Source organism: Clarias gariepinus, chromosome 26 (genome assembly GCF_024256425.1).
Source record: "Clarias gariepinus isolate MV-2021 ecotype Netherlands chromosome 26, CGAR_prim_01v2, whole genome shotgun sequence".
NCBI classification, from domain to species: Eukaryota; Metazoa; Chordata; class Actinopteri; order Siluriformes; family Clariidae; genus Clarias; species Clarias gariepinus.
The window spans coordinates 20,788,285-20,810,353 of NC_071125.1; the positions used below are offsets into that span (position 1 = coordinate 20,788,285).

The 22,069-nt window shown below is 37.7% G+C and overlaps 2 protein-coding genes across 6 annotated transcripts; one reads left to right on the forward strand and one right to left on the reverse strand.

Moving 5' to 3' along the window:
* Positions 1-13,324, forward strand: LOC128514324 (LIM domain and actin-binding protein 1). Of its 4 annotated transcripts, none has more exons than XM_053488126.1 (8): positions 1-322; positions 695-770; positions 1,717-2,082; positions 2,158-2,233; positions 4,456-4,601; positions 5,525-5,566; positions 11,371-11,501; positions 13,171-13,324. In XM_053488126.1, the coding sequence occupies exons 1-8, from the start codon at positions 204-206 to the stop codon at positions 13,322-13,324; spliced, it is 1,110 nt and encodes a 369-aa protein (XP_053344101.1). In that variant the 5' UTR covers positions 1-203. The 4 variants fall into 4 exon arrangements, with proteins under 4 accessions (XP_053344101.1, XP_053344100.1, XP_053344103.1 ...); XM_053488125.1 differs by having other exon boundaries at positions 2-322; positions 1,714-2,082; XM_053488128.1 differs by having other exon boundaries at positions 2-322; positions 695-755; positions 1,714-2,082.
* Positions 13,325-13,772: 448 nt separating this feature from the next.
* Positions 13,773-19,365, reverse strand: slc22a13b (solute carrier family 22 member 13b). Of its 2 annotated transcripts, XM_053488124.1 has the most exons (11): positions 19,316-19,364; positions 18,723-19,132; positions 16,971-17,074; positions 16,645-16,799; positions 16,327-16,495; positions 15,927-16,047; positions 15,742-15,836; positions 15,313-15,527; positions 14,947-15,055; positions 14,618-14,824; positions 13,773-13,898 (listed from the first exon to the last, which is right to left on the reverse strand). In XM_053488124.1, exons 2-11 carry the CDS (start codon positions 19,095-19,097, stop codon positions 13,817-13,819), a joined length of 1,632 nt encoding a protein of 543 aa, XP_053344099.1. In that variant the 5' UTR covers positions 19,098-19,132; positions 19,316-19,364; the 3' UTR covers positions 13,773-13,816. The 2 variants fall into 2 exon arrangements, with proteins under 2 accessions (XP_053344099.1, XP_053344098.1); XM_053488123.1 differs by having other exon boundaries at positions 18,723-19,365.
* Positions 19,366-22,069: the final 2,704 nt, after the last annotated feature.

A 22,069-nucleotide genomic window follows, 5' to 3' on the forward strand; every position in this document is an offset into this window, starting at 1 on the left:
ATAAACAGACCACACAGATTGTATATGTACTGTACATACTGGATGCATGTATCTTTCTCACTCTTTTCATAGTGCAAGGTTTATTAGGTGTATACTCATTGATACCAAATCTGATCATGTGACCTGATGTCATAAGTCAGAAATCTGTAACCCATGAAGTGTGTGCAGGAGTAGGTGTGTGTAAGAGAGGGAGTGAGTGAGTGATGGAGACAAACCTGCGGAAAACACAGTCTTTGAGAAGTGTCACCACTGAGCATGCTCTGTCCTGGACGGAGGCGGGGCTTAAAGACAAGAGGAAGTCCGTCTCGCAGCTTGTGGCACAGTGAGAACTGCTTACAGTCATCTATAACCTTTTTGAACTTTTAAAGATCAAATGTTATGATTTGATGCGAAAGTGATTAACAGTATGGTTATATTCCAGGATCATCACATCACATATTTAAAACTTATAAACAACAAACAAATGAATAAAAAGAAGAAAAGATTTGCCTTTTGATCCATGAACACTTCTCTCACCAGCATTTAAAAAAAAAAGGTTTCAATTTATGACTAGGGATTATAAATAATAATAAACTGATATAACGATAATAATATACCATGGGAACACTGATAAGGTAGAGAGTGTGGTGATAAAAGTAAAATGTTGGTTCAAAGTGTCACAAAAAAATGTTGACTTCTGATTCGCTCTTTCCAGATATCAGAATGCAGTTACCGGAAAATCGAAAGCAGCGAATTCAGTGGAAAACAAGCACAAGGTGCAAAAACCACTGGTAATTAATTAGTGGATTCCAGATATCTATATTGTACAACTGTTCTTATTTTCTATATTTTTCACATATTTTTCTTATATTGTATATTCTGTTTAGCTGTCTCATATTTTTTTTATTTTCCCCCATATTTCATTGTATTGTATATTTGTTCTGTACAGTTATTTTGTTATTTTATTTAATTTTTTTTATTTTATTTCAATCTTCTTAGTTAAATTTCCCTTCTTTCATTTTTTTTTATATTTATTTCCTATTCTTAAGTCTTTTATTTTAAGGTTTTCTATCATAAGGTCACGAGCAGTTGTCAAAGCATTTCACTGCATATCGTACTGTGTATGACTGTGTATCTGACAAATAAAATTTAAATTTAAATTTGATCCCTGAACCACTCTTTCACAATTAGAGCCCTGAAATAGGCTTGTTTCATTATGGAAGAAAAACTCCTCAGATGTGATAACCCAGTCATTCAGTACATTCAGGTCATCAGCTGACTGCATTTTATTGCCACATTACGTTGCTGAGTCTAGACCTGAGCGGCTGAAGCAACGCCAGATCATAACACTGCCTCCAGAGGTTCAGTGAGCATTATGCATCATGTGCGTCTTAATTCATGTGCTTCCCTTCTTACCCTGACGAACCCTTCGCACTGAAAAGGATCAGTCTGAGCTCATCAGACCACTTGACCTCTTTCCATTGCCTTAAAGTCCAATCTTTATCCTTCCTAGCAAACTAAAGCCTTTTTTTTTTATTAGTCTCACTAATAACTGTTTTTTTTTCTTATGGCCACACAGCTGTTTAATCCCAATCCTGATTCTGATCTTTTTGAATATAAGAAGATAAAATAATACTTAGGAAGCACTAAGCTATCTATTTTAATAGGCAGATCTTCTATAGTAACAAATTTGTTAATGCAACAATAACTCATCTATTTTGTAAACTTTTCCAGCAGACGCTCCAGTTTGCTGCCGTCCCCATCACAGATACGGAGTCTAAACTAACTAAAGAGAGAACATATGCTTGGACCGACCGTAACACCAACACTGATCTCACACGCAGCAAGTCCATGGAGATTCTTCCACACCAAAGAACCGTAAGCACGAGCGCTCTCAGGGAACTCTTTGAGTTGAAGGGTGCCATGCAGCCCAAGAGCGTTCACAAACCAAAGAAGCCACAAAGCATTCGAGTCACGGACAACAGCAGGCTCAATCATAAAAGCACAGAGGACCTGCTGGTGTTTATAGAAGATTACCCTGCTCACGACAACGAGAAATTAGTTGAACCACTAAAAGAGAAAGAAGACAATGTGACCCCAAAGGTATCGTGGATGCCTCACCAGCTACTGTAAATATTAAGAATTAAAGTGTGCTTATTTACTAACTTTTTTTTTTAGGTTGTGAGAGCTCCCCGAGCAGAAAGAAGAAAAACCGATAGAGTGGTATATCCTGAAAGAAGTGTTTCTCAAACAGGTCAGGAACATGTAACCCAGACACAAATAAAATCACATCTTTAATTAGTTTCATTTTTCCACTAGAAGGAAAGTTATAAAATACCAAAACAGCCAGGTTTCGAACATTTCAAGTGCACTTTTACAAAAACACTTTCTAATTACACGGATATACCTTCATACCTTCATGCTTGGACTTCATAACACTTTTGACCACCTGCCTAATATTGAGTAGGTCCCAGTTCCCATTTCACCTTCCTATAAGAACCAGCATTAACCTTTTCCCCTCTTTGATCTTCACCACCGCTTTTATTGGACCGGACTACAGTGGCCAGTCGTCGCTCCCCATGTGCATCAGTAAGCCTTGGTTTATGTTGAACTTGGTGCGCCAGTTTTCCTTCCATGGTCCTGACCACTGAAGACTGGGAACATCTGACAAAAGCTATAGTTTTGGAGTTGCTAACATTAACCTCTGGAGGCAGTTGTCTAGCCATCGCAATTTGGCTTCATCCAAGTCAATCAAATCCTTACGGTTGCCCATTTTTTCTGCTTCCAACACATCAACTTTAGTGACGAAAGGTTCACTAGCTGCCTGATACAGTATATCCCACCAATTTCCAGCCACCATTGTAATGACATATTGTAACTGCAGATACTGTGACAAGGGCCAATGTTTGATGATTAGACAACCGAATCTGGGCAAACTCCAAAACTGCAGCTTTTGTGGGATGTTCCTGGTCCGCAGTGGTCAGGACCTATCAAAAGTGATCCAACTAAAGAAAACTGGTGAACCGATGACAGGGTCATGGGTGGCCCATGAAGTCCGATCTAATAGAAGCACTAGTGTTTATCAAATTGCTGAAAAAGGTCATGCTGGCTCTGATAGAAAGGAAGGAACACATACACATGTAGGTCATCGCTGTTTTGGTTGCAGATAGCGGGGGGTGGGGGGTGGGGGCTGCTCCTTGCTGATCAGTGTATAACTTCGCAAATAGGAAATCAGACTATACAAAGAGCATGCACAGCATATGAACAAGGTTCCAAGTTTGTAAGAAGCTAGGTAACATTATGCAAACAGTTCAGTTTATGGTGATGTCATATTGAAGTTGAGTTCGTGACTGGCTCGATTTAGCTTGCAGCAGTGATGATCCATCATCGGTAAAAAAAATAAAAGGATTGACAGGACTATGTACATTTACAGTATGTCTAACAGAACTATATTTGACAAAAGTAAACAAAAGACCTCATGCTAACTGTTCTGAAAAGAGCAACGCCAGACACCTCGCATGACTGAAGCTAAAATAAAGTCCAAGTGCTTTCCAGGGTCAAGTGGCATATTGAGGGTCGGAAATAGGATGGAGTGGTGGAGTGATGGGGGTGGGGGGTGGCGGTGGGGAGGAGGGTTATGGTATTTTTCACCACTATGAGCCTGACTGACTCAGCCTGGTGGGGAAATATTAGGCCTAAAATAACCACAGCCTATGAGGGACTTGGATAAGGAGGTCAGCTGTCACCCGGAGCACGGCAGCCATGGGCACTTTGACATACACAAAGGACACACACACACTTAGAGAAGCACACAGATCGGACACTGCGACAGTGTAATAACTTCATTTAAGGAATTACAGGACAATCAGGGAAGAGAGTAGTCATGTAAGTAAACGTTTAATATTGAAGCTATTATTATTATTGTTAATATTAATAATAGTAATATTATGACACTATGAACATAAAGAACTAATTTTGGGTATTTGCAACATTGTTTTGGAAATACTGTTTCTTTCAGCAATGTGAACAGTAGCTTATGTATTTATTGCTTGAAAAAAAAAAGATATTCAGGGTGAATGAGTCTGATTACCTGGTCAAACCAACTTTATCATTGTCATTCCTGGTAACTGTGTATAAAATTATTCGAATACTTTCACCTGGTGTTGGAGTACACTCCTCTGATCTCCTCTTCAGACCAGAATTCTCATTCTGCCACAGCCTTCTTTATCCATGAGTGCCAACGACATTATAACGACATTACCCACATAATAACATGCTCACTCACATCCCAGTGAGGAACAGACAGATTTCACATCCCACACATTCTTTTTGTGTTTTTCATTATCCAAAGAGCAAAGCCACGGTAGCACGGGTGCAAATAAGTTCCCAACATTTATTTGCTTTTTTTTTTTTTTTTTTTTAAGTTTTTTCTTTTTAATAATCTAATGTTTTATTCATCTCTCCGTTGCACCATAGATGATAAACGGAAATCAGTTGCAGACTTCAGAAGCAGCTCCACTTTGTATGGACGGGAGAAGTTCCCTATTTCTGTCAAAGCCATCTCTGCACTATATCTGTCTAAAGTGGCAGCTGCAGACCCAGCAGGGACCCTTTTAAAAACAGTTTGTACTCGTTTCTGTTCTTCTGCTTAAACTGCTGAGCCAGGGGTCAGGGAATGGGAGAATGAGTCAGGCGGAAGCAGCTGGGCCTTTCAGCCTTGTTTTCTCTAGAAATTAAAAAAGTTACAGAAAATGTAGGAAAATAATCAAAATAAAACAACAAATCCATAGAATGATTTTTTTAATGATTAGAAAAGAAAATATAACTTATATTTTTTAAATCCTGGAATAATCCAATGATAAACAGCCAAAACACAGTATTGGTGCTGATTTTAATTTCTTTAAATTTTTCATATAATAAGTGCTAACTTCAGCCATTGTGGAGGTGATTTTATACGTGCCTCAAAACGTGCCTTTTTTAGCATTATACTGTCTCGCCTTACAATAATATTTATAAATTCTAATTATTCATATTTCTTTATGGGTATTGGTACTAAAATCAGTTTAAACTTCTAGAAGCATAAAACCTGTAAAAATATTTAAATTGTTTTAAAAAAGCAGATTTTTGGTGAAAGCTTAAAAATAAAAAATCTGTATTGTCCGTAACCATATTTAATGCATGTTGGAATATCTTAATAATTGTGCATTTAAAAAAAAAAAAAAAAAATCACAAAAGATTAATTGAAAATTATACACATTACACGTAAAGGTAAAAAAATATATATATATTTAGCGAATGTGTTTCTTTTTATTTTATGAAAATATAAATGTGTCATATCAAGAGATAAAATGTATTAATTATTATAAAACATGGTATTAAATTCACTTTTTTACGTAGTTAAACACTTTTTAGCACCAATATCATGTTTTGGCCCAAAGCATAACCTTTATTTATTTATTTTTATTTTTTTTACATAAATGGTACATATAATGCATAATACATCCATAACTAAACATATGTCATTTTTTGCTTTCCTTTTCTACAGAAACAAGATTGTACATCTCCAACCACACCCAAAAATTTCAAAGTAAGAAAAGAAATTCATTCACATTTTCAATGAATTCAGTTAGGATTAACTCGTAGAATCTGTCCTAAGTAGTTGTATTTTTATAAAGGCTAAGCAAGGACACATTAATAGCAGTGTGATGCATTTAGAAATGAGTCACTGATTTGTTGCTCTTACATTAATGTGTCAACCTACTAACCTGTAAGCTGTGTCACTGATCAACTTATAGCCACTAACGTGTTGAATGTGTTAAATGTTTATATGAGTCGCTTATTTAACAACCTTAAACAGCAAAACAGATTTAAAAGCATGTGCCAATCTTCATTCCTTGGGTAAAAAAGTGTTAGGACAAGGGTACTGTAGCTAGGGGGTGTAAATTAGCAAAATTTAAAGATCTACAATAGATGATGCAATATCTGTAGCTCTGAATTCAATATAACTTCTAAATATCACTTCATAACATGTTTAGTGTTATACTGTTCAAAATGCTAGAATATAACTCTAAACACACATACTAATTATTTCACCTGGCCCGCTGGAAGATTTCAAATGGAATGCTAATGGAATTTCAATGGCATGTTGGTTTGCATCCTAACAACTGGTATGTATCAAAGTTAACCACATGCATGGATGCTTGGATTGTGGACAAATCCATTTTATTGAAGACCAAGATGATAACAGTATGTTTTATCTTAAGATGGCTGACATAACACCAAAAGAGTGTGAGCAAGCCCCATGCTCCAAAGATGATTCAGCACAGCCAGACCTAACCGTTCCCATGCCGCAACCAAATTCCAGGGCTGACAGCCAGTCCCCCATTCCAACACCTCCTTCAAAAGAGGTTATCTCTACACTGTATGAACACCGACAGAAATGTGAGTTGAGACGACTCCTGAAACACACCTGCCCTGAGCTGAAAAGCCTGGGAAATGCAGTGGAGGAGGAGTTTGCTGACATACTAAACTCTGGCATTGCCACGGATATCGAATACCAGGGCGAGGTCCAGTCAAGGCGTTGGATATTTGAGAACGGTGCCGTCAACACCGAAGACCCCCACAACCAAATGCATTTGATGGAGAAGAGCATTCAAGGAGAACACAAATTTGAACAGCTCTTGAACTGCTTTCAGGATGAAGGGTCCGATGATAAGACTCCAGAAAAAGTTGGCGAAACACTTACCCAAGAGGAGGACTTTATGGTAAATGTTAAGGCCAAAAGAAAAATGTTTGAAGATCAGTTTATTGAAACTTCAAGAGAGGACCTAGATGATGTCTTTCCAGAAAGAATTGTTATCTCAGAAGATGAAAAAGGAGCGGTACAAAAGCAAAAGAGGGATTTTGAAACATACCAAACTGACACCATTAAAAGAAACAGTGACCTTAGCATTTTAGATATTACAGATGTAGATCAAGATTGTGGTGAGGTGTATTTAGGTATATCTAGAGCAAAAGAGATTTTTGAAAAGGGGTTCGACAATGAGAGCAGCTCACCACTAAATGACAACTTTAGCATAGAGGACGAAACTCTAAAGACAAAAGTAAGGAATAGAACCCAGATGTTTGAATCAACACCTCTGGACAGAATCAATTGGCAAAATGATGCAGAATCAGACACCATGGATGAGAACATGAAAAAATCCTTAACTTCTCTTGATGGCTTTAGTGTCATTCATTCTCATGGCGCCCTCCTTGAAGCCAGTGAGGCTGGGCATGTGAGAAAGGCAAACTACAGCTTTATCCAAGAAAATAGTCCAGAAATTCAACATGAAGAAGTGGTTATGGGAAATATGAAGGGTGTTCTGCTTCAGCTTTTGGTGAGAGTAAATCTTAACCCAGTTATAGCCTTCTTAAAAGAAGATGATCAAGGTAATGTGGAAATCAAGAACATAAACATACCAACTCACCAACTGCCATTCACAGTTAACCAAAACAAAGAGTACAGAACCACAAACTTGATTCAGGTCATTGAAGACCTACTTGGTCAAGAAACATGTCCTGGAAAAGGAGTTTTAATTCAAGAACAAGCAACAGGATCTGTGGAGACATTAGTTTATGTTCTTTATAGGCATGACAGCCGTGATGGAACTGTGATGGATCGAAATTATCAAACAATGCTGGAGCCAACAGAAATAAATCTGACGAGTAGAAACTATGAAACTCCACCCAAAATGTGCAGCCCACCACCTTTTGCTGTGAATAATGCCACAATTTCACGCAGACATGATGAAAACAGAATAAGCGATATGAAACTATTCCAGAACTCCACTGAGAATGGAAATCTGGGTTATTTGAAAAGTCTATCAGATGAAGATGTGAGCAAATTTAGGCAAGAAGAGCAACATGTTGTGATTGCTCCAGGAAATCTGAAGAGTATTAAAGCGATGTTTGTTACCAATCCCCAGCATGATGTGTCAACTTTGCAGTTTAAGAAACATGCCCAAAAAGAATTAAAAAACTATGTGGAAAAGAAGAATGACGGACATAGTACACCAACCAATGAAGAGTTTGAAAAATGTAGTGTGAAAAGTGTAGGTAAACCTGGCAGAAGTTTATTCAGTCAAGAAGGAAAAGACAATTGCAGTGAAAAAGCATATGAAAATATTGCAACTCTGCCAGATGTAACTGACATGGTGGAAAATGAAGCATTGACAAATCTTCAAGCAGCCATCACGAGTCTCCAAGAGGCCACAATGGAGGCAAAAGCTCTTCAACAAAGTGTTTATGAGAATCAACATGATACCCATGTGGCATCTTCAGAAAACCAATACCTCAAAGAAGCCAAGAATGAAGAGAGCAAAGAGTCTTCACTGAATTTTAAGGATGAACAGCAACAACAAGGAACAGATGAAACTCTTAAGGGTAGTGTCCAAGCAGCTCTGGATTCTTTGAAGAAATCTAGCTTTAATGTCACCAAAGGGGATTTTAAAGCTGCAATGATTTACAGGAACTCAGGAAAAACTCACGTTGAGCAAAAAACAAAGAATAGGGAGACTGCTGTTGAACAGAGTAGTGATTTCGTTGTCCCCTCAGAAGGGATCAAGGCATGTCCTCCCTCCCATCTGCCTGAACAGGTGACTGTTGAGGCTCAACATAAAGTTGCTGAAAGTAGACTGTTTCAAGGACAGCCTGCAAATAAACCATTGGTATGCTCCCCACTGACTGACCAAACACATGAACCGACCTCTCTTCAGAAAGGTAAAAAGCCTGCTGGACCTAAGCCAGCCATTCCCCCCAAACCAGACCATTTAAAATCACAGCCTTGTGCCAACACAACGGCCATTAAGTCCTCCACCAATGCAGGAAATCTTAATAAAACTAAAGCTGAACCACACTCAGTAGAACAACAATGTGCAGAGCTCACAAATCTGAAAGCAACACAAGAATGTGCCTTCTTGAAAGTGCCACAGAATTATGGAAGTGCTGAAATACCTAGCGGTCTGACCATCATCCAGTCAAGCCAGGATTGCATAACCATGAGCAGTCGTGAAGAAAATGCAGCCACAGATGAGAAGAGGGATCCAATGCTTGAACTGAGTGGTAGTAGCTCAGAGATTCAGGCTTCCCTGCAGAACTTTGGGATAAAGACAGGCCAAGCATTGCCACCTGTCAAGCCCAAAAGAATCAAAATGACTACAGATAGGACTGTTGTAAATCCTGCTCTTTTGGAGCCTAACTGCAAACCAAGCAATGATGAACGTAAGGAAGGACCAGAGAACAAAGTGACAATGAGGGAAAAAAAAGGTAGGAAAGAGAGTGAATCAGAACGAAGGCAAAGGCTGTCAGTTCATATGGATGACATCATGAAGGAAAATGTAAATGCAGCCATGGACATCTTTGACAAGCTGAGAAAGCAAGAAGAGCTGAAAACTATCCTCTCTAAAGTGGAGGAAATCGAAGGAGAGGCCAATCAGGAAGATGGTGATATCAGAAAGATACTTGAAAGTGTACCAAATTGGGCTGTGCCACAAAATGTCAATGCCATAAATGGGGTGGTGGAAAAGGAAGTAGGGAGATCTGAATCTGAAATGTTGTCCTCCATGAAGGTAGCATTTGGAGACCTTGAAAAAGCAAGTGCTGCAATTATTACTTTAAAAGAACAAACTCTGGTAAGACTTTTGGAAATAGAAGAAACTATTAAGAAAGCACTTTACTCCGTCTCTACCTTGAAATCTGACTCGGACATTGTAGGCCTGTCTGGTCTCTTCAAGGAGTCCATGATGGCCGGACAATATTTGCCCATCTCAGGAAATATACGTAAAATTAGCATTGGGTCAAGCAAATCTCCAAATCCACAAAGTCCGAGTAATGTCAGAGTCCCTCAGAGGAGTGCTACCTCAGAAGCAGGAATGCAGAAAGTAGAGAAGTCAACGTCAGAGCTTAGTCCCCCAGAAACTAAACCGAGAGCAGGATCTCCCTCCTCGCCTTCATTTATTTCAATCCAGTCCACTGCCAGGAGGAACACAGAAACACCAGTATCTCCAAAATCTCAAACTTCTATCACAGCTCTGACTTGCTACAACATTCCTGCTGAAAAGGACAAGCGACAAGTCAGCATGCTGGAAGTGCAAACAGTCCCCAAGGCTGAGACGGTCTTCGGCACGAAGACCATCAGAGAAAAGTACGAAGAAACAGACTGTTTTGGCAACAAGTTCTACTCTTCCACGTCCTCTACTGTGATGACCACTCAGCCTGATGATAAAACATGCTTCAGGAGACAGATTATGCCCAATCCAACCACCACTGAACATAATGCATTTCCAAGAATGAACACACACTCTACTAAAGGTGGCCAAGCACAGTCATGAAGAAACGGGAAAAGATCATTTAATATTTACGTCATATACTTAGAAATAGTTTTCAACTTTTGGATAAGTATGGTTTTTATAATTAGACATTCTTTCTAATTCTTTCCTCAAGACAGCCAATGGGTCTATGTTTTAGTGACCTGCAGAGGTTACACTGAGAAAATGATGGGGATGGTTTTAAAAGATTTTAGATTTATTATGGTTTTCAATGTTAGATAAGCTGTTTGCTTTTATAATCAATTCCTCAAATGGTTCCTGAAGGGCGCCTGAAGGTGACTCAGGGTGGTTTAACATTCTAGCATCCTTTATTGGTTCTAGTTAAGACCTTTACAGGAAGCTAAATCTTCACTTGTAGGATTATCCACATTATCTTTAGAGGTTCTTCGAGATGGGTAAAACAAAGGAGCATTTAAGATGTTCAGTTGAAACTTTTTGTGGAACCTCAAAGTGTTCTGTTTATTGATAAATCAGTGTTCTTGTTCCACAAAAGGAAACATATTCTAACTTGAAGGAAACACAGTATTATTATATATTGAACATAGAGACTGAATATTTTTTTGGTTTTGTTAATTTAGGCTTTTTTTTTGTATTGTAATGACCTTTACAGTGATAAATATGTATTTGTTGTTGTTTTTTTGCCCATTCCATGTAATCATGTTGTACCAACAGTCGGCTGATGTAGGACATTCTTTTTATGGTGTTAAGTAAATGTGAAAAATGGAAATAAATGATAAAACACTAATAAACTGTAACTGAATAGAAAACTTTGTTACATTATCAGGTCACATTAAGTTGTTGTCATAAAAATAAACAGTATTTCTTCCTTACTGTACATGCCTTTATATGTATATTTAAATAAAAGTTTCAGATAGTATTGCATTTCTACGAGATTATCAATACAGTTAAGTGTAATCAACAGTACATGCTACTGAGACTCCATATCTAACTGTAAGCCACATCCAGTATACAGTACAGTATGTATAATCTATATAGCATTTATAATGCACTGATGTGCCTGTAGTTTCAGCTGGTGACTCAGGACAGGTGCATTGCATGCCAAAAACCAGTTTACTCCATGGAGAAAATAGCAGCCGATAAACATGTTTTCCACAAAAGCTGCTTCTGCTGCAAACACTGCAATCAGAAACTCAGGTGAGAAACGTAACTGAAACTTCTAATACTTTAAAGTAAACTAAATGAAAACAGCACAACGTTAATCAGACTCTATAATTATAAATGAATAACCGCTATGTGTAACAATGTCTTGATTAAAAGCTACAAGTCTAATCAAGTCCTTCGAAACCTTCAGGACGTGATTCAAATCAATAATAATTAATTTGATAAAATATTATCAATCATCTGAAATCTTGCCAATAAACCACTAATTATGAAATTTCACAAGATTTTACTCCAAAGCTTAATAGTTATATGCTTTTTTTCCTGGCAAACTGTTTATGTGTAGCAAGTGACAAAAATACTTAAATACAACGAGGGTTCAAGTCAGACCAGAACTTTTTATTGTACAGAATAACAGAACACAGTTACACTATTTTACATTTAGGCATTTGGCAGACACTCTTATCCAGAGCGACTTACATTTTTTATCTGATTATACATCTGAGCAGTTGAGGGTTAAGGGCCTTGCTCAAGGACCCGACAGTGGCAACTTGGTGGTTGTGGGGTTTGAACCTGGGATCTTCCGAACCGGAGTCCAATGCCTTAACCACTGAGCTACCCCTGGCCCTGTGAGTGTTAAAACTGCCTTTATTTCTCTATATAATCCCCTGCTACACTAATGCACTTATCCCAGGGTTCCACCAGTGCTTAGATTCCATCGAAGTAGAAAGTTCTCTTAGTACCCGGAGCCATGTCTGAAACACTGGCCCCCCAGGAACTCTTTTAATGGCCCAAACCTAAAGAAATCTCTTGTCGAGAGGTCAGGACTGACTCATATCCGAGTAATGTTGTGTGTATGTTTCCCACAGGCGTCTCTTTGTGAGTCTGCGACACGTTATCCGTCGATTTTGAAGGACCCGACGCTAAATGTTTACTCGCTAAATGTTCGCAGCAACCACTGCAGTGGGCGGGATCATCCTTTACAAACATTCAGTCTCCTTTAAAAACGTTTCTACACCATTAAAAATGTATGTTTTACTGCAGCTAAGTGCCTTCATTCATGAAAAATTTGATCCCGGTTTGACTTGAACGCCTCTCTCATTTATAAATATACAGTACTCTGGAAAAATCTTAGGCACCCTATTTCTTAATACAAATTTGATCTTAATTGTTTCTTTTCTAACTTCTGCATTAAAAATAAATAAATAAAGTGTTACTGCAAAATGTTTGTAAGTCAGTAAAGGAAGCAACATATTACATAATACACCACTTTTCAGACATCATCTGTTGTAGTCAGATATCCCAGACTGAAAAAAGCCCAAAAAGTTTCCAAAATGTCCAAAAAATCTTATCGACTAATTTCCTTTACAAAATCTAAGAATTTTCTTTACTTAATATTGATCATACTGAATGATTGTTAGGAAATTTTGATTTGAAGTGTTTAAAATATTTAAATAGTGTTAATATCAATATTTAAAAATGACGATAATATTCAAACAACAGCCTTAACGTTTGAAATATGTACAATTCTACCTATATCTATATTTGTTAAATTAATATATTCAGGTGTCAGCATTAACTAAAATCATTTCTATTGTAAAATTTATTTTTAAAAAATAGATTATATATCAAAAACTGTTAGTAATATAATACTTACACAATACATTTGTCTTAATTAGTCTTTTTTTCTCTTGCATGACTCTAGTCTGCGTAACTACACCGTCCTCTACGGGGAATTCTACTGCATGTTTCACTACCAGCAGCTCTTCAGGAAGAACGGCAACTACGATGAAGGCTTCGGCCACGAGCAGCACAAGAAACGCTGGGAAAGCACAGCGAACAACACCGACCTCTTATAAATAAAGAGAATTGTGGAAAGGGGGCTAATACTTATGTACGACACTGTATACTATACTGTCTGTAAAAAATAAATATCATTACGAGGATCGTATGACATTAAATGATGTTTGATTCATCACCGTTAATTGTATTGATAATTAAACATAATCCTAAAAACACGCTGGGTTTGTCACAAGGAGTTTATGTAATGTGTTTTAAAAGAAAAAATTAATTACCAGAAATCTAACTTGACACACAAATAATTATGCAAACTGTAATGTCACTTTTTTTTATTTCAAGGAGAAAATGTTTTAGAATAAATGTTTGTTTTTAGAAAGAAAAAGTAGTAAAGTGCTTCTGTATCTACATTCACTAAGAATCCATCATAGTCAAGACTTACAGCTGTATTATGTTTTAATACTGAACCTTTAGTCGAATACATGATGGAAAAGTCAATAAAACTTATTTTCAAGCTTCTAGACAAGTTTATGAAATTATTTCAACAAACAGCTTTATAATTTAGTGCTCCTCGGTGACTCTTTTATATTTTCTTGTGGGTTATTTCCATTTTCAACACTTTCCTTCTTTGATGTCCTACAAATAAACATACAAATAAATAAATTAATTAATTAATAAAAATCACATATTTCCATCTAAGTAATATTTCCAGACTTAATTAACAGGTTAGGTCATTAAAATACTGTGCAAAAGTCTTTAGTAACCCTTCATTTCTTTATATTAAATGAAATAAAAATGTAATTATAGAAATTAATTAATATTAATTAATAATTAATTAATATAGAAATTAATATAGAATTATAGAAACGGGAACAAATGTTTTACTGTGACACGCTGCAAAATGTCTAAAGATACAATTTTGTAACAATTACAAATTTGTTTACATAACAACCTCAGCAGCGACCTCATTTCCCCTCGTCACCACCTGTATACTAATCACCGGCCCGATCATCCGTCGTCATTTGAACCTGTTTCTCATTGGTTCATGCCTTAAGTGAGATGGTGATTTTATGTTTGATTGATTTATACGTCAATGTGTGGCGCAACAAACTAAAAACATTCTTTGGTGATCTGCTCAGGCACAGGGACTGGAAGGAAAATGAGAGACAAAATCTTGCCAAAAATAAGTCAAAAAAGTGCTTCAGGAAGCCAGGGGAACTATTCCTCAAGACTACATAAGATAACACAAGATGGTCCGGTAAAATATAAAAAAAAATTTGGATGGCTCAAAACGTTTGCACAGTATTGTAAAAATAAATGCTGTAAATCAACTAATCAAGGCTGTGTCCACTCACGTCTTATCCATGAGAGCATCAGTGTGATCCAGAAGCTCGGTGTTTAGGGTCTCAGGAAGCATAAAGCAAAGCGCTCCAGCAAGAAACGGCAAACTCCCACAGATGACCATGGGAATGGCGTAATGATAGACCTCCAGTAGACCAATTAGAGGAGCCAGAATCCCTCCCACACGGGCGAACATGGCGTTTAATCCTGCCCCGTTCTGCCTGCAGAGACAAGGTCAACACCGGATCAACCATGGCAAAGGTAAGCTAAAAAAATATATACATACACAAATACAAATACAATATTCTTTAATACCTAGAAATGTAAGCTACCGATTATTTACCTCACTACAGTGGGGTACAGCTCAGCAGTGTACACATACACTATAGTAAAGGAGGCGGCAAGTGAGAATTTCCCCACCACTGCGATTACAGTCACCGCTATGGGGTATTCTGGAAGAAAAGATTTGAAGATTTGATGATTTAGCAAAGTATACAGTATATTAAAAACACAAAACACCTTAGTACATGCATTAAAGACAACCTACTACTGTACATCAAGGACGATAAATCCTTTTAGGATAAATCTGAGTGATGTTCTCATTGTTTTCATTTCGACATTTTGGGGTAATTGAACCAATCATAAGAGCCAATCAGATCTCGATATACAAATGAATTGACTCATCCTCAATCGCCACTGGGTTCCCAACCTGATGGGATGGCAAGAATGACGAGACATGCAGTTCCACCAAGAAACAAAGCTGCACTCTGAGATTTCTTTCTGCCAAAGCGTTCAACAAGCGGGTAGCAGCTGAGGCGAGCAGGAAGCTCTACGATGCCAAAGATGAGCTGTGTCAGGTAAATGTCCAGGCCAAAGTTTCCTACATTCAGACTGATTCCATAGTATACCAGGCTGATCACAAACCTGCCAAAGGGTTAAACTGATAACTACCGCGACAGGGGGAAAGACTAGAACACATCTCATCCTGGGCTTAATGCAATTAGATATATAATATTGTATGCAATGGATAATATAATGGTTTCCCAGAATCTGGAAGTGTTTTACGTGGTTTAAACGTAAAGTTTTTCATAAAAATATCCGCATCAGCATTGTTAGCACTGGTTCATTTCAAACTTACCAGATGTAGCACATGATCAGCGTCCTCTTTCTCAGACTCGGCACTCGGAAAAGGTCCAGCATGGTACCCGTTCTGACTGTGTTCTCTGCCTCCAGCTGACACACCACTCATTCACGTTACAAATTCCAATGAAAAAACACAGATCTACTTGTAAATGTTGTTTTGCTGGACGGCGATTCAAGTACCTTTACCAGCAGAGAGTCCGAAACCTTCCTGCCGTTGATGCGGGCTGCGTTCAGGATTATCTTCTTTGCTTCCTCTTGTCTGCCCTGAGTCAGGAGCCATCGAGCAGACTCTGGCAGGATCCTTGAAACAGAGAGAAATTAAAGCTTTGAAGCCATTTCAAACCATATACTGTACCTGAGCCGTTAGGGGATAAGGTTCTTCCTGGAAGGTTTCACATTTGGGATCTGGTAGTCTTGACATTATGTGCCCTGCACATGTCTTGTTCTCATTGATTGATCCAATCCCCCCCACACTAAGAGTTTCCACAGCAATCATTTTTGAAGATCTCACGTTAAAAGACTACAAATCGACCAACACCAACATAACATTAATGAAGGATGAACAGATTAAAAGCCTTACCAAAAGTAAACGCCGAGGAGCACGATTGGAGTGGACATAACTAATTGAAGGGTCCTCCAATTGCGGATTCCGTAGGCCAACCCAGAAAGTATCATCAGCCCCAGGGCAAAGTTACAATGAGAAATGATGGTGAAGAGAGAGCGACGTGATGCACCACACCACTCAGGGCCTGCACAAAATGATTAGCCACGTCTTGAGTAATTACCATAAATCTACTGTTTATGTTCGTCACTTATGAGGAAAGATGTCCTGCTGGGATGGCAAGAATGAGGATCCCAGCGTTCTAAAGCGATGATGTTAAAAGGAACAATACAATACCTATGATGTTGGTAGTGATGGTGATGGCGGAGATGGTGATGCCCAGCACAAAGCGGAGAGCAATGTAGACGTAGAAATTGGGGGAGAAAGCAGCACTCACGCCGAACAAAAACTGCAAGGTCAACGAGATGAGCAGAACAAAACGCCGGCCGTATCTGCGAGGGTAGAAGAAATGAGAAATATTTACCGTCTGGCATTGACCACTTCAATGATCATTGGTTTGATCCTGGTGTAAAATACAGAATGGTAATGAACGATGTTGGGGAATAGAACCAACTGCGTCCATTGTTCAGGTACAGTAGAATGTTTATAGGAAGCAGACATACTTGTCAGACAATGGCCCGAACACCAAAGCCCCGACGAGGAGTCCAGCCATGTAGATCGATTGAGAGGTCTCACTTAGACTCTTATTGTCACACACCAAGTCAAACTGAAAGAAAAATAGAAAGAAAATGTCAAAGCAGGCACTTAAATAATACATCGTGTCCCAGCAACCTTCTACGCTCAAATCCATTTAACATTCTAAGGGATCTTGAAGTTGCCCTTTTGTGGGACAATTTGATGGAGAACCCAAAGGTTTTTCTTTTTTACCAAATGTTCAAAGTAGGAACTGTTCAGAAAGCTGAAGCTTAATCATGTAAAAAAGCATTGAGGAACCTCCACCACTCTTTAGTCTCTTCTAAAAAGTTTACAAAATCTTCACACCGATTTAGTTTTATATATTTATTTAAGGATTCTTTATTGTCATACCAGCACACTTCCATGTTACGGTACGAAATTAGGACCCAGGTCCCGTTTAAGCCACATAAATAACAGAGTAATATAAATATGAGGATGTATATATGTATATACATGAATATAAATAAGAACAATCAGAGATATATTATGCAAGAATTAAGACGTAAACTATACATAGTGTATTGCACATTTACAGAAACTATATTGCAAACTTTGTACATTGGACTTATAGGGTTATATACTGTATGTATTGCACCATAGGATTATATATTGCAGTAAAAATATAGAGATACATTGTAATTAAATACCATCCATTTATACATTCAAAGTTAAAATGTTTGTAAAAATAGTTAAAAGGTTAAAGCTAAAAATAAGCTGATTAGCTTTGATGTAATCAGTGATATTAGTATTTGAGGTTGAAGCGTATTTACGTGTCTCTTTACGTCTTTCTGTGCAGCAGAACTCTGTCTAACTTAATAATACAAAGAAATCACATTCTGTAAGGTTGTGTAACTAACGACTTGTTTACGCCAAGTTGCACTTCAGCAGTGGAAATGATGAACTACTGTATTATTGTATTATTACTAATTAATATCTATTGGTGCAGGTGTTTGTTTACATTGAGCAAGTAGTTTAAAACAGTGGTAGTGTATTTTAAAGTAGATTATTAAACTTTCCATGTCAAAACTAGGTTTCCTTTTTTGTTTCTGTTTTCTTTGGCCTATTTTGGACAACGACCATCGATTTTGGAAATCCCAGAATAAAAGTTGGATTTAACTAACCCTAAACCCTAACCCTAAACCCTAGTTAATTTCAACCTAAAAAGTGTATGTCACAAAAAGAAAATCTTGCATCATCACAGTGTCAGTGACTGGTGGAAATCAGATGGCTTGTGTTAAGCAAGGTTCCTCATTGTCCGGGGTGAATAATGCGGTTAAAGCTTAGGTAAAAATGTAACATTCGACATTTGGTCATGAGGTTATCTGCTAACCGAAGGTGCAGCGTCTGCAGGTTGGGCGGGTGTGGGAGATCTTCGACTGATAAAGCTTGACAAGTGAATATCTTACGGTTCCTTAGTTATTCTTTGACCACACAGATGTTTACTTTCCTTAAACTCAGCAGTTCGAAAAGAGATCCGGCCGCTGGCTGTGTGTGTGTAATGAGGCGAGATGCCTGATGCATGGGCATTGATCATTGTGTTTTTTTCCAGAAGGATAAACTAAAACAACAGACGTGTACTGTACATCCCGTACCATTATCAAGTAATATTGCGCAATTCAAAAAGAGACTCCAAATTAAAATTGACATTTTTAGATATAGAAATAAGGACTACATCTTACTTCAGTAATCAAGGTGCTGGTTCCTTGAGGCGTTTCAAATATCCAGCCATCGGTGCATCTCTCTGTAGCGTTTAATCCGTAGGCTTTAATGGTTTCAAGGTCAAGTTCAACAGGCATGAACATTTGACAGCTCTCGTACCTTCCAGCCTGGTCTTTAGGGACGGTCAAATTGAGCTGCTCCTCGTACGTCAAGTTTGGCCCCTGTTTCCGAATCCAGTTGGTGTTGCAGTTGTGTGGGAAACTCAGGCCGGTAAACACCTGGCAAAACATGTGGAAAGCCGAGAAGATGGTGGGGAGGCATATGACCCCCAGCAGGCGCTTCTGGAACGGGCCGAACTCCCCGATAGCTGATAATATCTGACCAAAGTCGATCATCTTGATTTAGAGAATAAGAAGTTTGCAGGTTGAATCTTTAAACCGGTTCAGGGTGATTTACCAAACAGCAGACATGCGCACACAAACACACACACACGCATTTGTTAAGAAGTATATTGAAAAAGCAGTCAGGGAAAAACAATGAAGAGTCAAGTTAGGTATTTTCTTCTTCTCGTTCTTCATGTAATAAAATTCAAATAGAAAATAAATGCATTTACTAATAATCCAAGGGACTCCAAAGATCTGACTCTCTCTGCATGTGTGTGTGTGTGTGCAAGAGAGTAAGAGAGATCTGTATGGTTATCAGGGACTTTGGAGTGCACAAAAGCACGTGTGCAAGAAACTTTGACACGTAAAAAAAACGAAAAAAAAAAAAACAGGTAGTCACGTGTATTAGCTCTAACAATAACTTGAATTTGTTACCTATAATAAAATGATGGTTAATTTGTATTATGCAATTAAAAGAGAAGAAAAAAGAAGCCAAGATGAGATTTATTTTATTAAATTGGCATCATTTAACTGCAAGATTAGATCACGCCAAGTGGTTATAGGTTCTAAGCAAATCTATGCACAACCATTCACCAGTTTGTAAAAGTTGAACACAATTCTCCCTCCAACTGTTTATTTTATTTTATTGTTGTTGTTAGGAAAACACAAAATGGTGTAGCGCCACCATCAGGGCTCATCTCGTGTTCCCAAGTAATGGGTGAGAATTTTCGACCCAAACTCACAAGGTCGGATGCGTATGATATGTTTTGGAGGAGATGGTGGATTATTATTCTACATTATTCAAGTAAAATGGGACTTTTGATTGCGCACAATACAGTAAAAACTCCCTTTGTTTCTCTATATAATCCCCTGCTACACTGATGAACTTCTCAGTGTTTCATTAGTGCTTGGACACCATCAAGGTAGAAAGTTTGTTCAGTATGCCGGGGCCATTTTCAGACTGTTTGCTTCACCCCTGAAAAATGCTGGCCTCCCAGAAACTCCTTTAATGACCCAAATATGTGATAACTATTTATTAACTATTTATAATGTGGTAATACCTCCCAGACGAGTTTCTGTAACGTGCCAGTGGTGTTGGTGAATGATTGCGTGTCCAGTTGACATCCAACAGATGTTTGTAACAAGTTATCCATCGATTTTCAAAGGTTCCACTTGTTGAATGTACACAAGAACGACTGCAGTGGGTTAAGAGTCTCATCACTGTATTGTGCTTGACGTCTTCTGTAAATGGCAATCAGTTTTACGCCTTATATGTACATTTCATCACAAGACCTGGTTTGACTCGAATGCCGCTTGAAAATGAATACTGTAAAATGCTAAATTGAACAAACTAAACATGCAAACAATACAAAAATTTGGGTGAAGCTGAAAATATTTATAAATAAATATACAACAGAAATGATGGAACTAAAACAAATGGAGAAAGTTTTATTTATATATATTTTTCCACATCATAAAGGTTTCCTCCATTTGCCCTTTTTTTTAAAATGGATTTTCCTATTAGATAACTTTCACAAAATTACAATCCAACTACTCATAATATAATCTGCTATATGTAACTATAAAATAAGACGCTCATAATGGTTATATGCAGATGTTTAAAATAAGCAGCTCATATAGGAGGTAACCCATAAAACCAACCCATAAAAACCCCCATATATATGGTAAATTTATAAACAATTATTAAATGGGGAAAAAAAGTTAAAGCACTGCACAAAATGATGGTACAAAATACACACCTAACAGAAGAAAAACAAGAATTTGGAGGGCAGGGTTGCTATCCAAGAAAGTAGCCCTTGTACTAAACTCAACAATGTCAGACTCAACTGATGTTTAAAGCTGACGACAAGGACAAAGAAAAAGTCAAAGTCTTTTGGACAAAAATTTTGACAAGAGGTCTGTTTAGAGGCCTAAAGGGAAGCTTTCAAGTATAAGAACACTGTAGCAGCTGTTAAACATGGTGGTGGTAGCATCATACTTTGAGGATATTTAGCTTTCAGTGGAAGTTGCTCACTGCATAATCTGGATAGAATAATAATAATAATAAAGGACTATGATGATGGGACGAAATGCGAGTGTTCAACAGGACGACGACTGCAAAGCTGGTTATGTAATGCATAAACTATTAAATAAAAGCTTTTAATGGCTATCAAAAGGATTTACTAATCTTGAAACATCTTGACCATTTAACTCAAAATTAATAAATGCGGTGTGGATAGTTTAACCAAAAATAAATAAAAATCTTGTGCTCCAGATTCTTAGGGTTTTCAACTCCAAAAAGGCCAGATGTAAAATAATAATAATTAGTGCAAGCCCGATATTGCCATGGCTTTCACGTTCATGTTGTGTAAACACATCTGTATAACACTTACAGTGCTCCAGATAAACAAATCTTCAGAAGCCTTTTTTGGCTTCTAAACTCAAAATATTTACAACTTTAATCAGTTAAATCTGATTTTTAGGAGCCAAAATCCATAGCTTTTTCAAAACAGAACCAGACGAACTCATGGATGCACTCTTTGCTTGAGAGCTTTCACTGCTCAACTCAAATGCATTTGGACGTTTAGACATTTAGAGTAGTAAAGCGCGTCTATTCAAGCACATTCACTGTGTACAGAGCACGAGACTACAAAACATTTACGAGTGTATGGCATGAGTTGAAGTTTGATGAACCGTCTCTGGATATAATTAGTCGCAAAAATAAAATTATTAGTCAAAATTTGGAGGGTTGACTTACCTGTTTTGCTTCTTAAGAGTGTCATGAATACATTGAATGAATGAAATCGATCATTGTACATTCTTTGTCTAGACACGAGTCTGTATCAGGTGGACGTCCGGTCGAGCATCAGTAAACACAAGTCTATGTGATATTTAATAAGGGCTCAATTACTGTTTTAATATCTCTGATAGATGTTTATCCAAACGTGGACACACAAGTCAACATCACTTCGATTCAAACAATC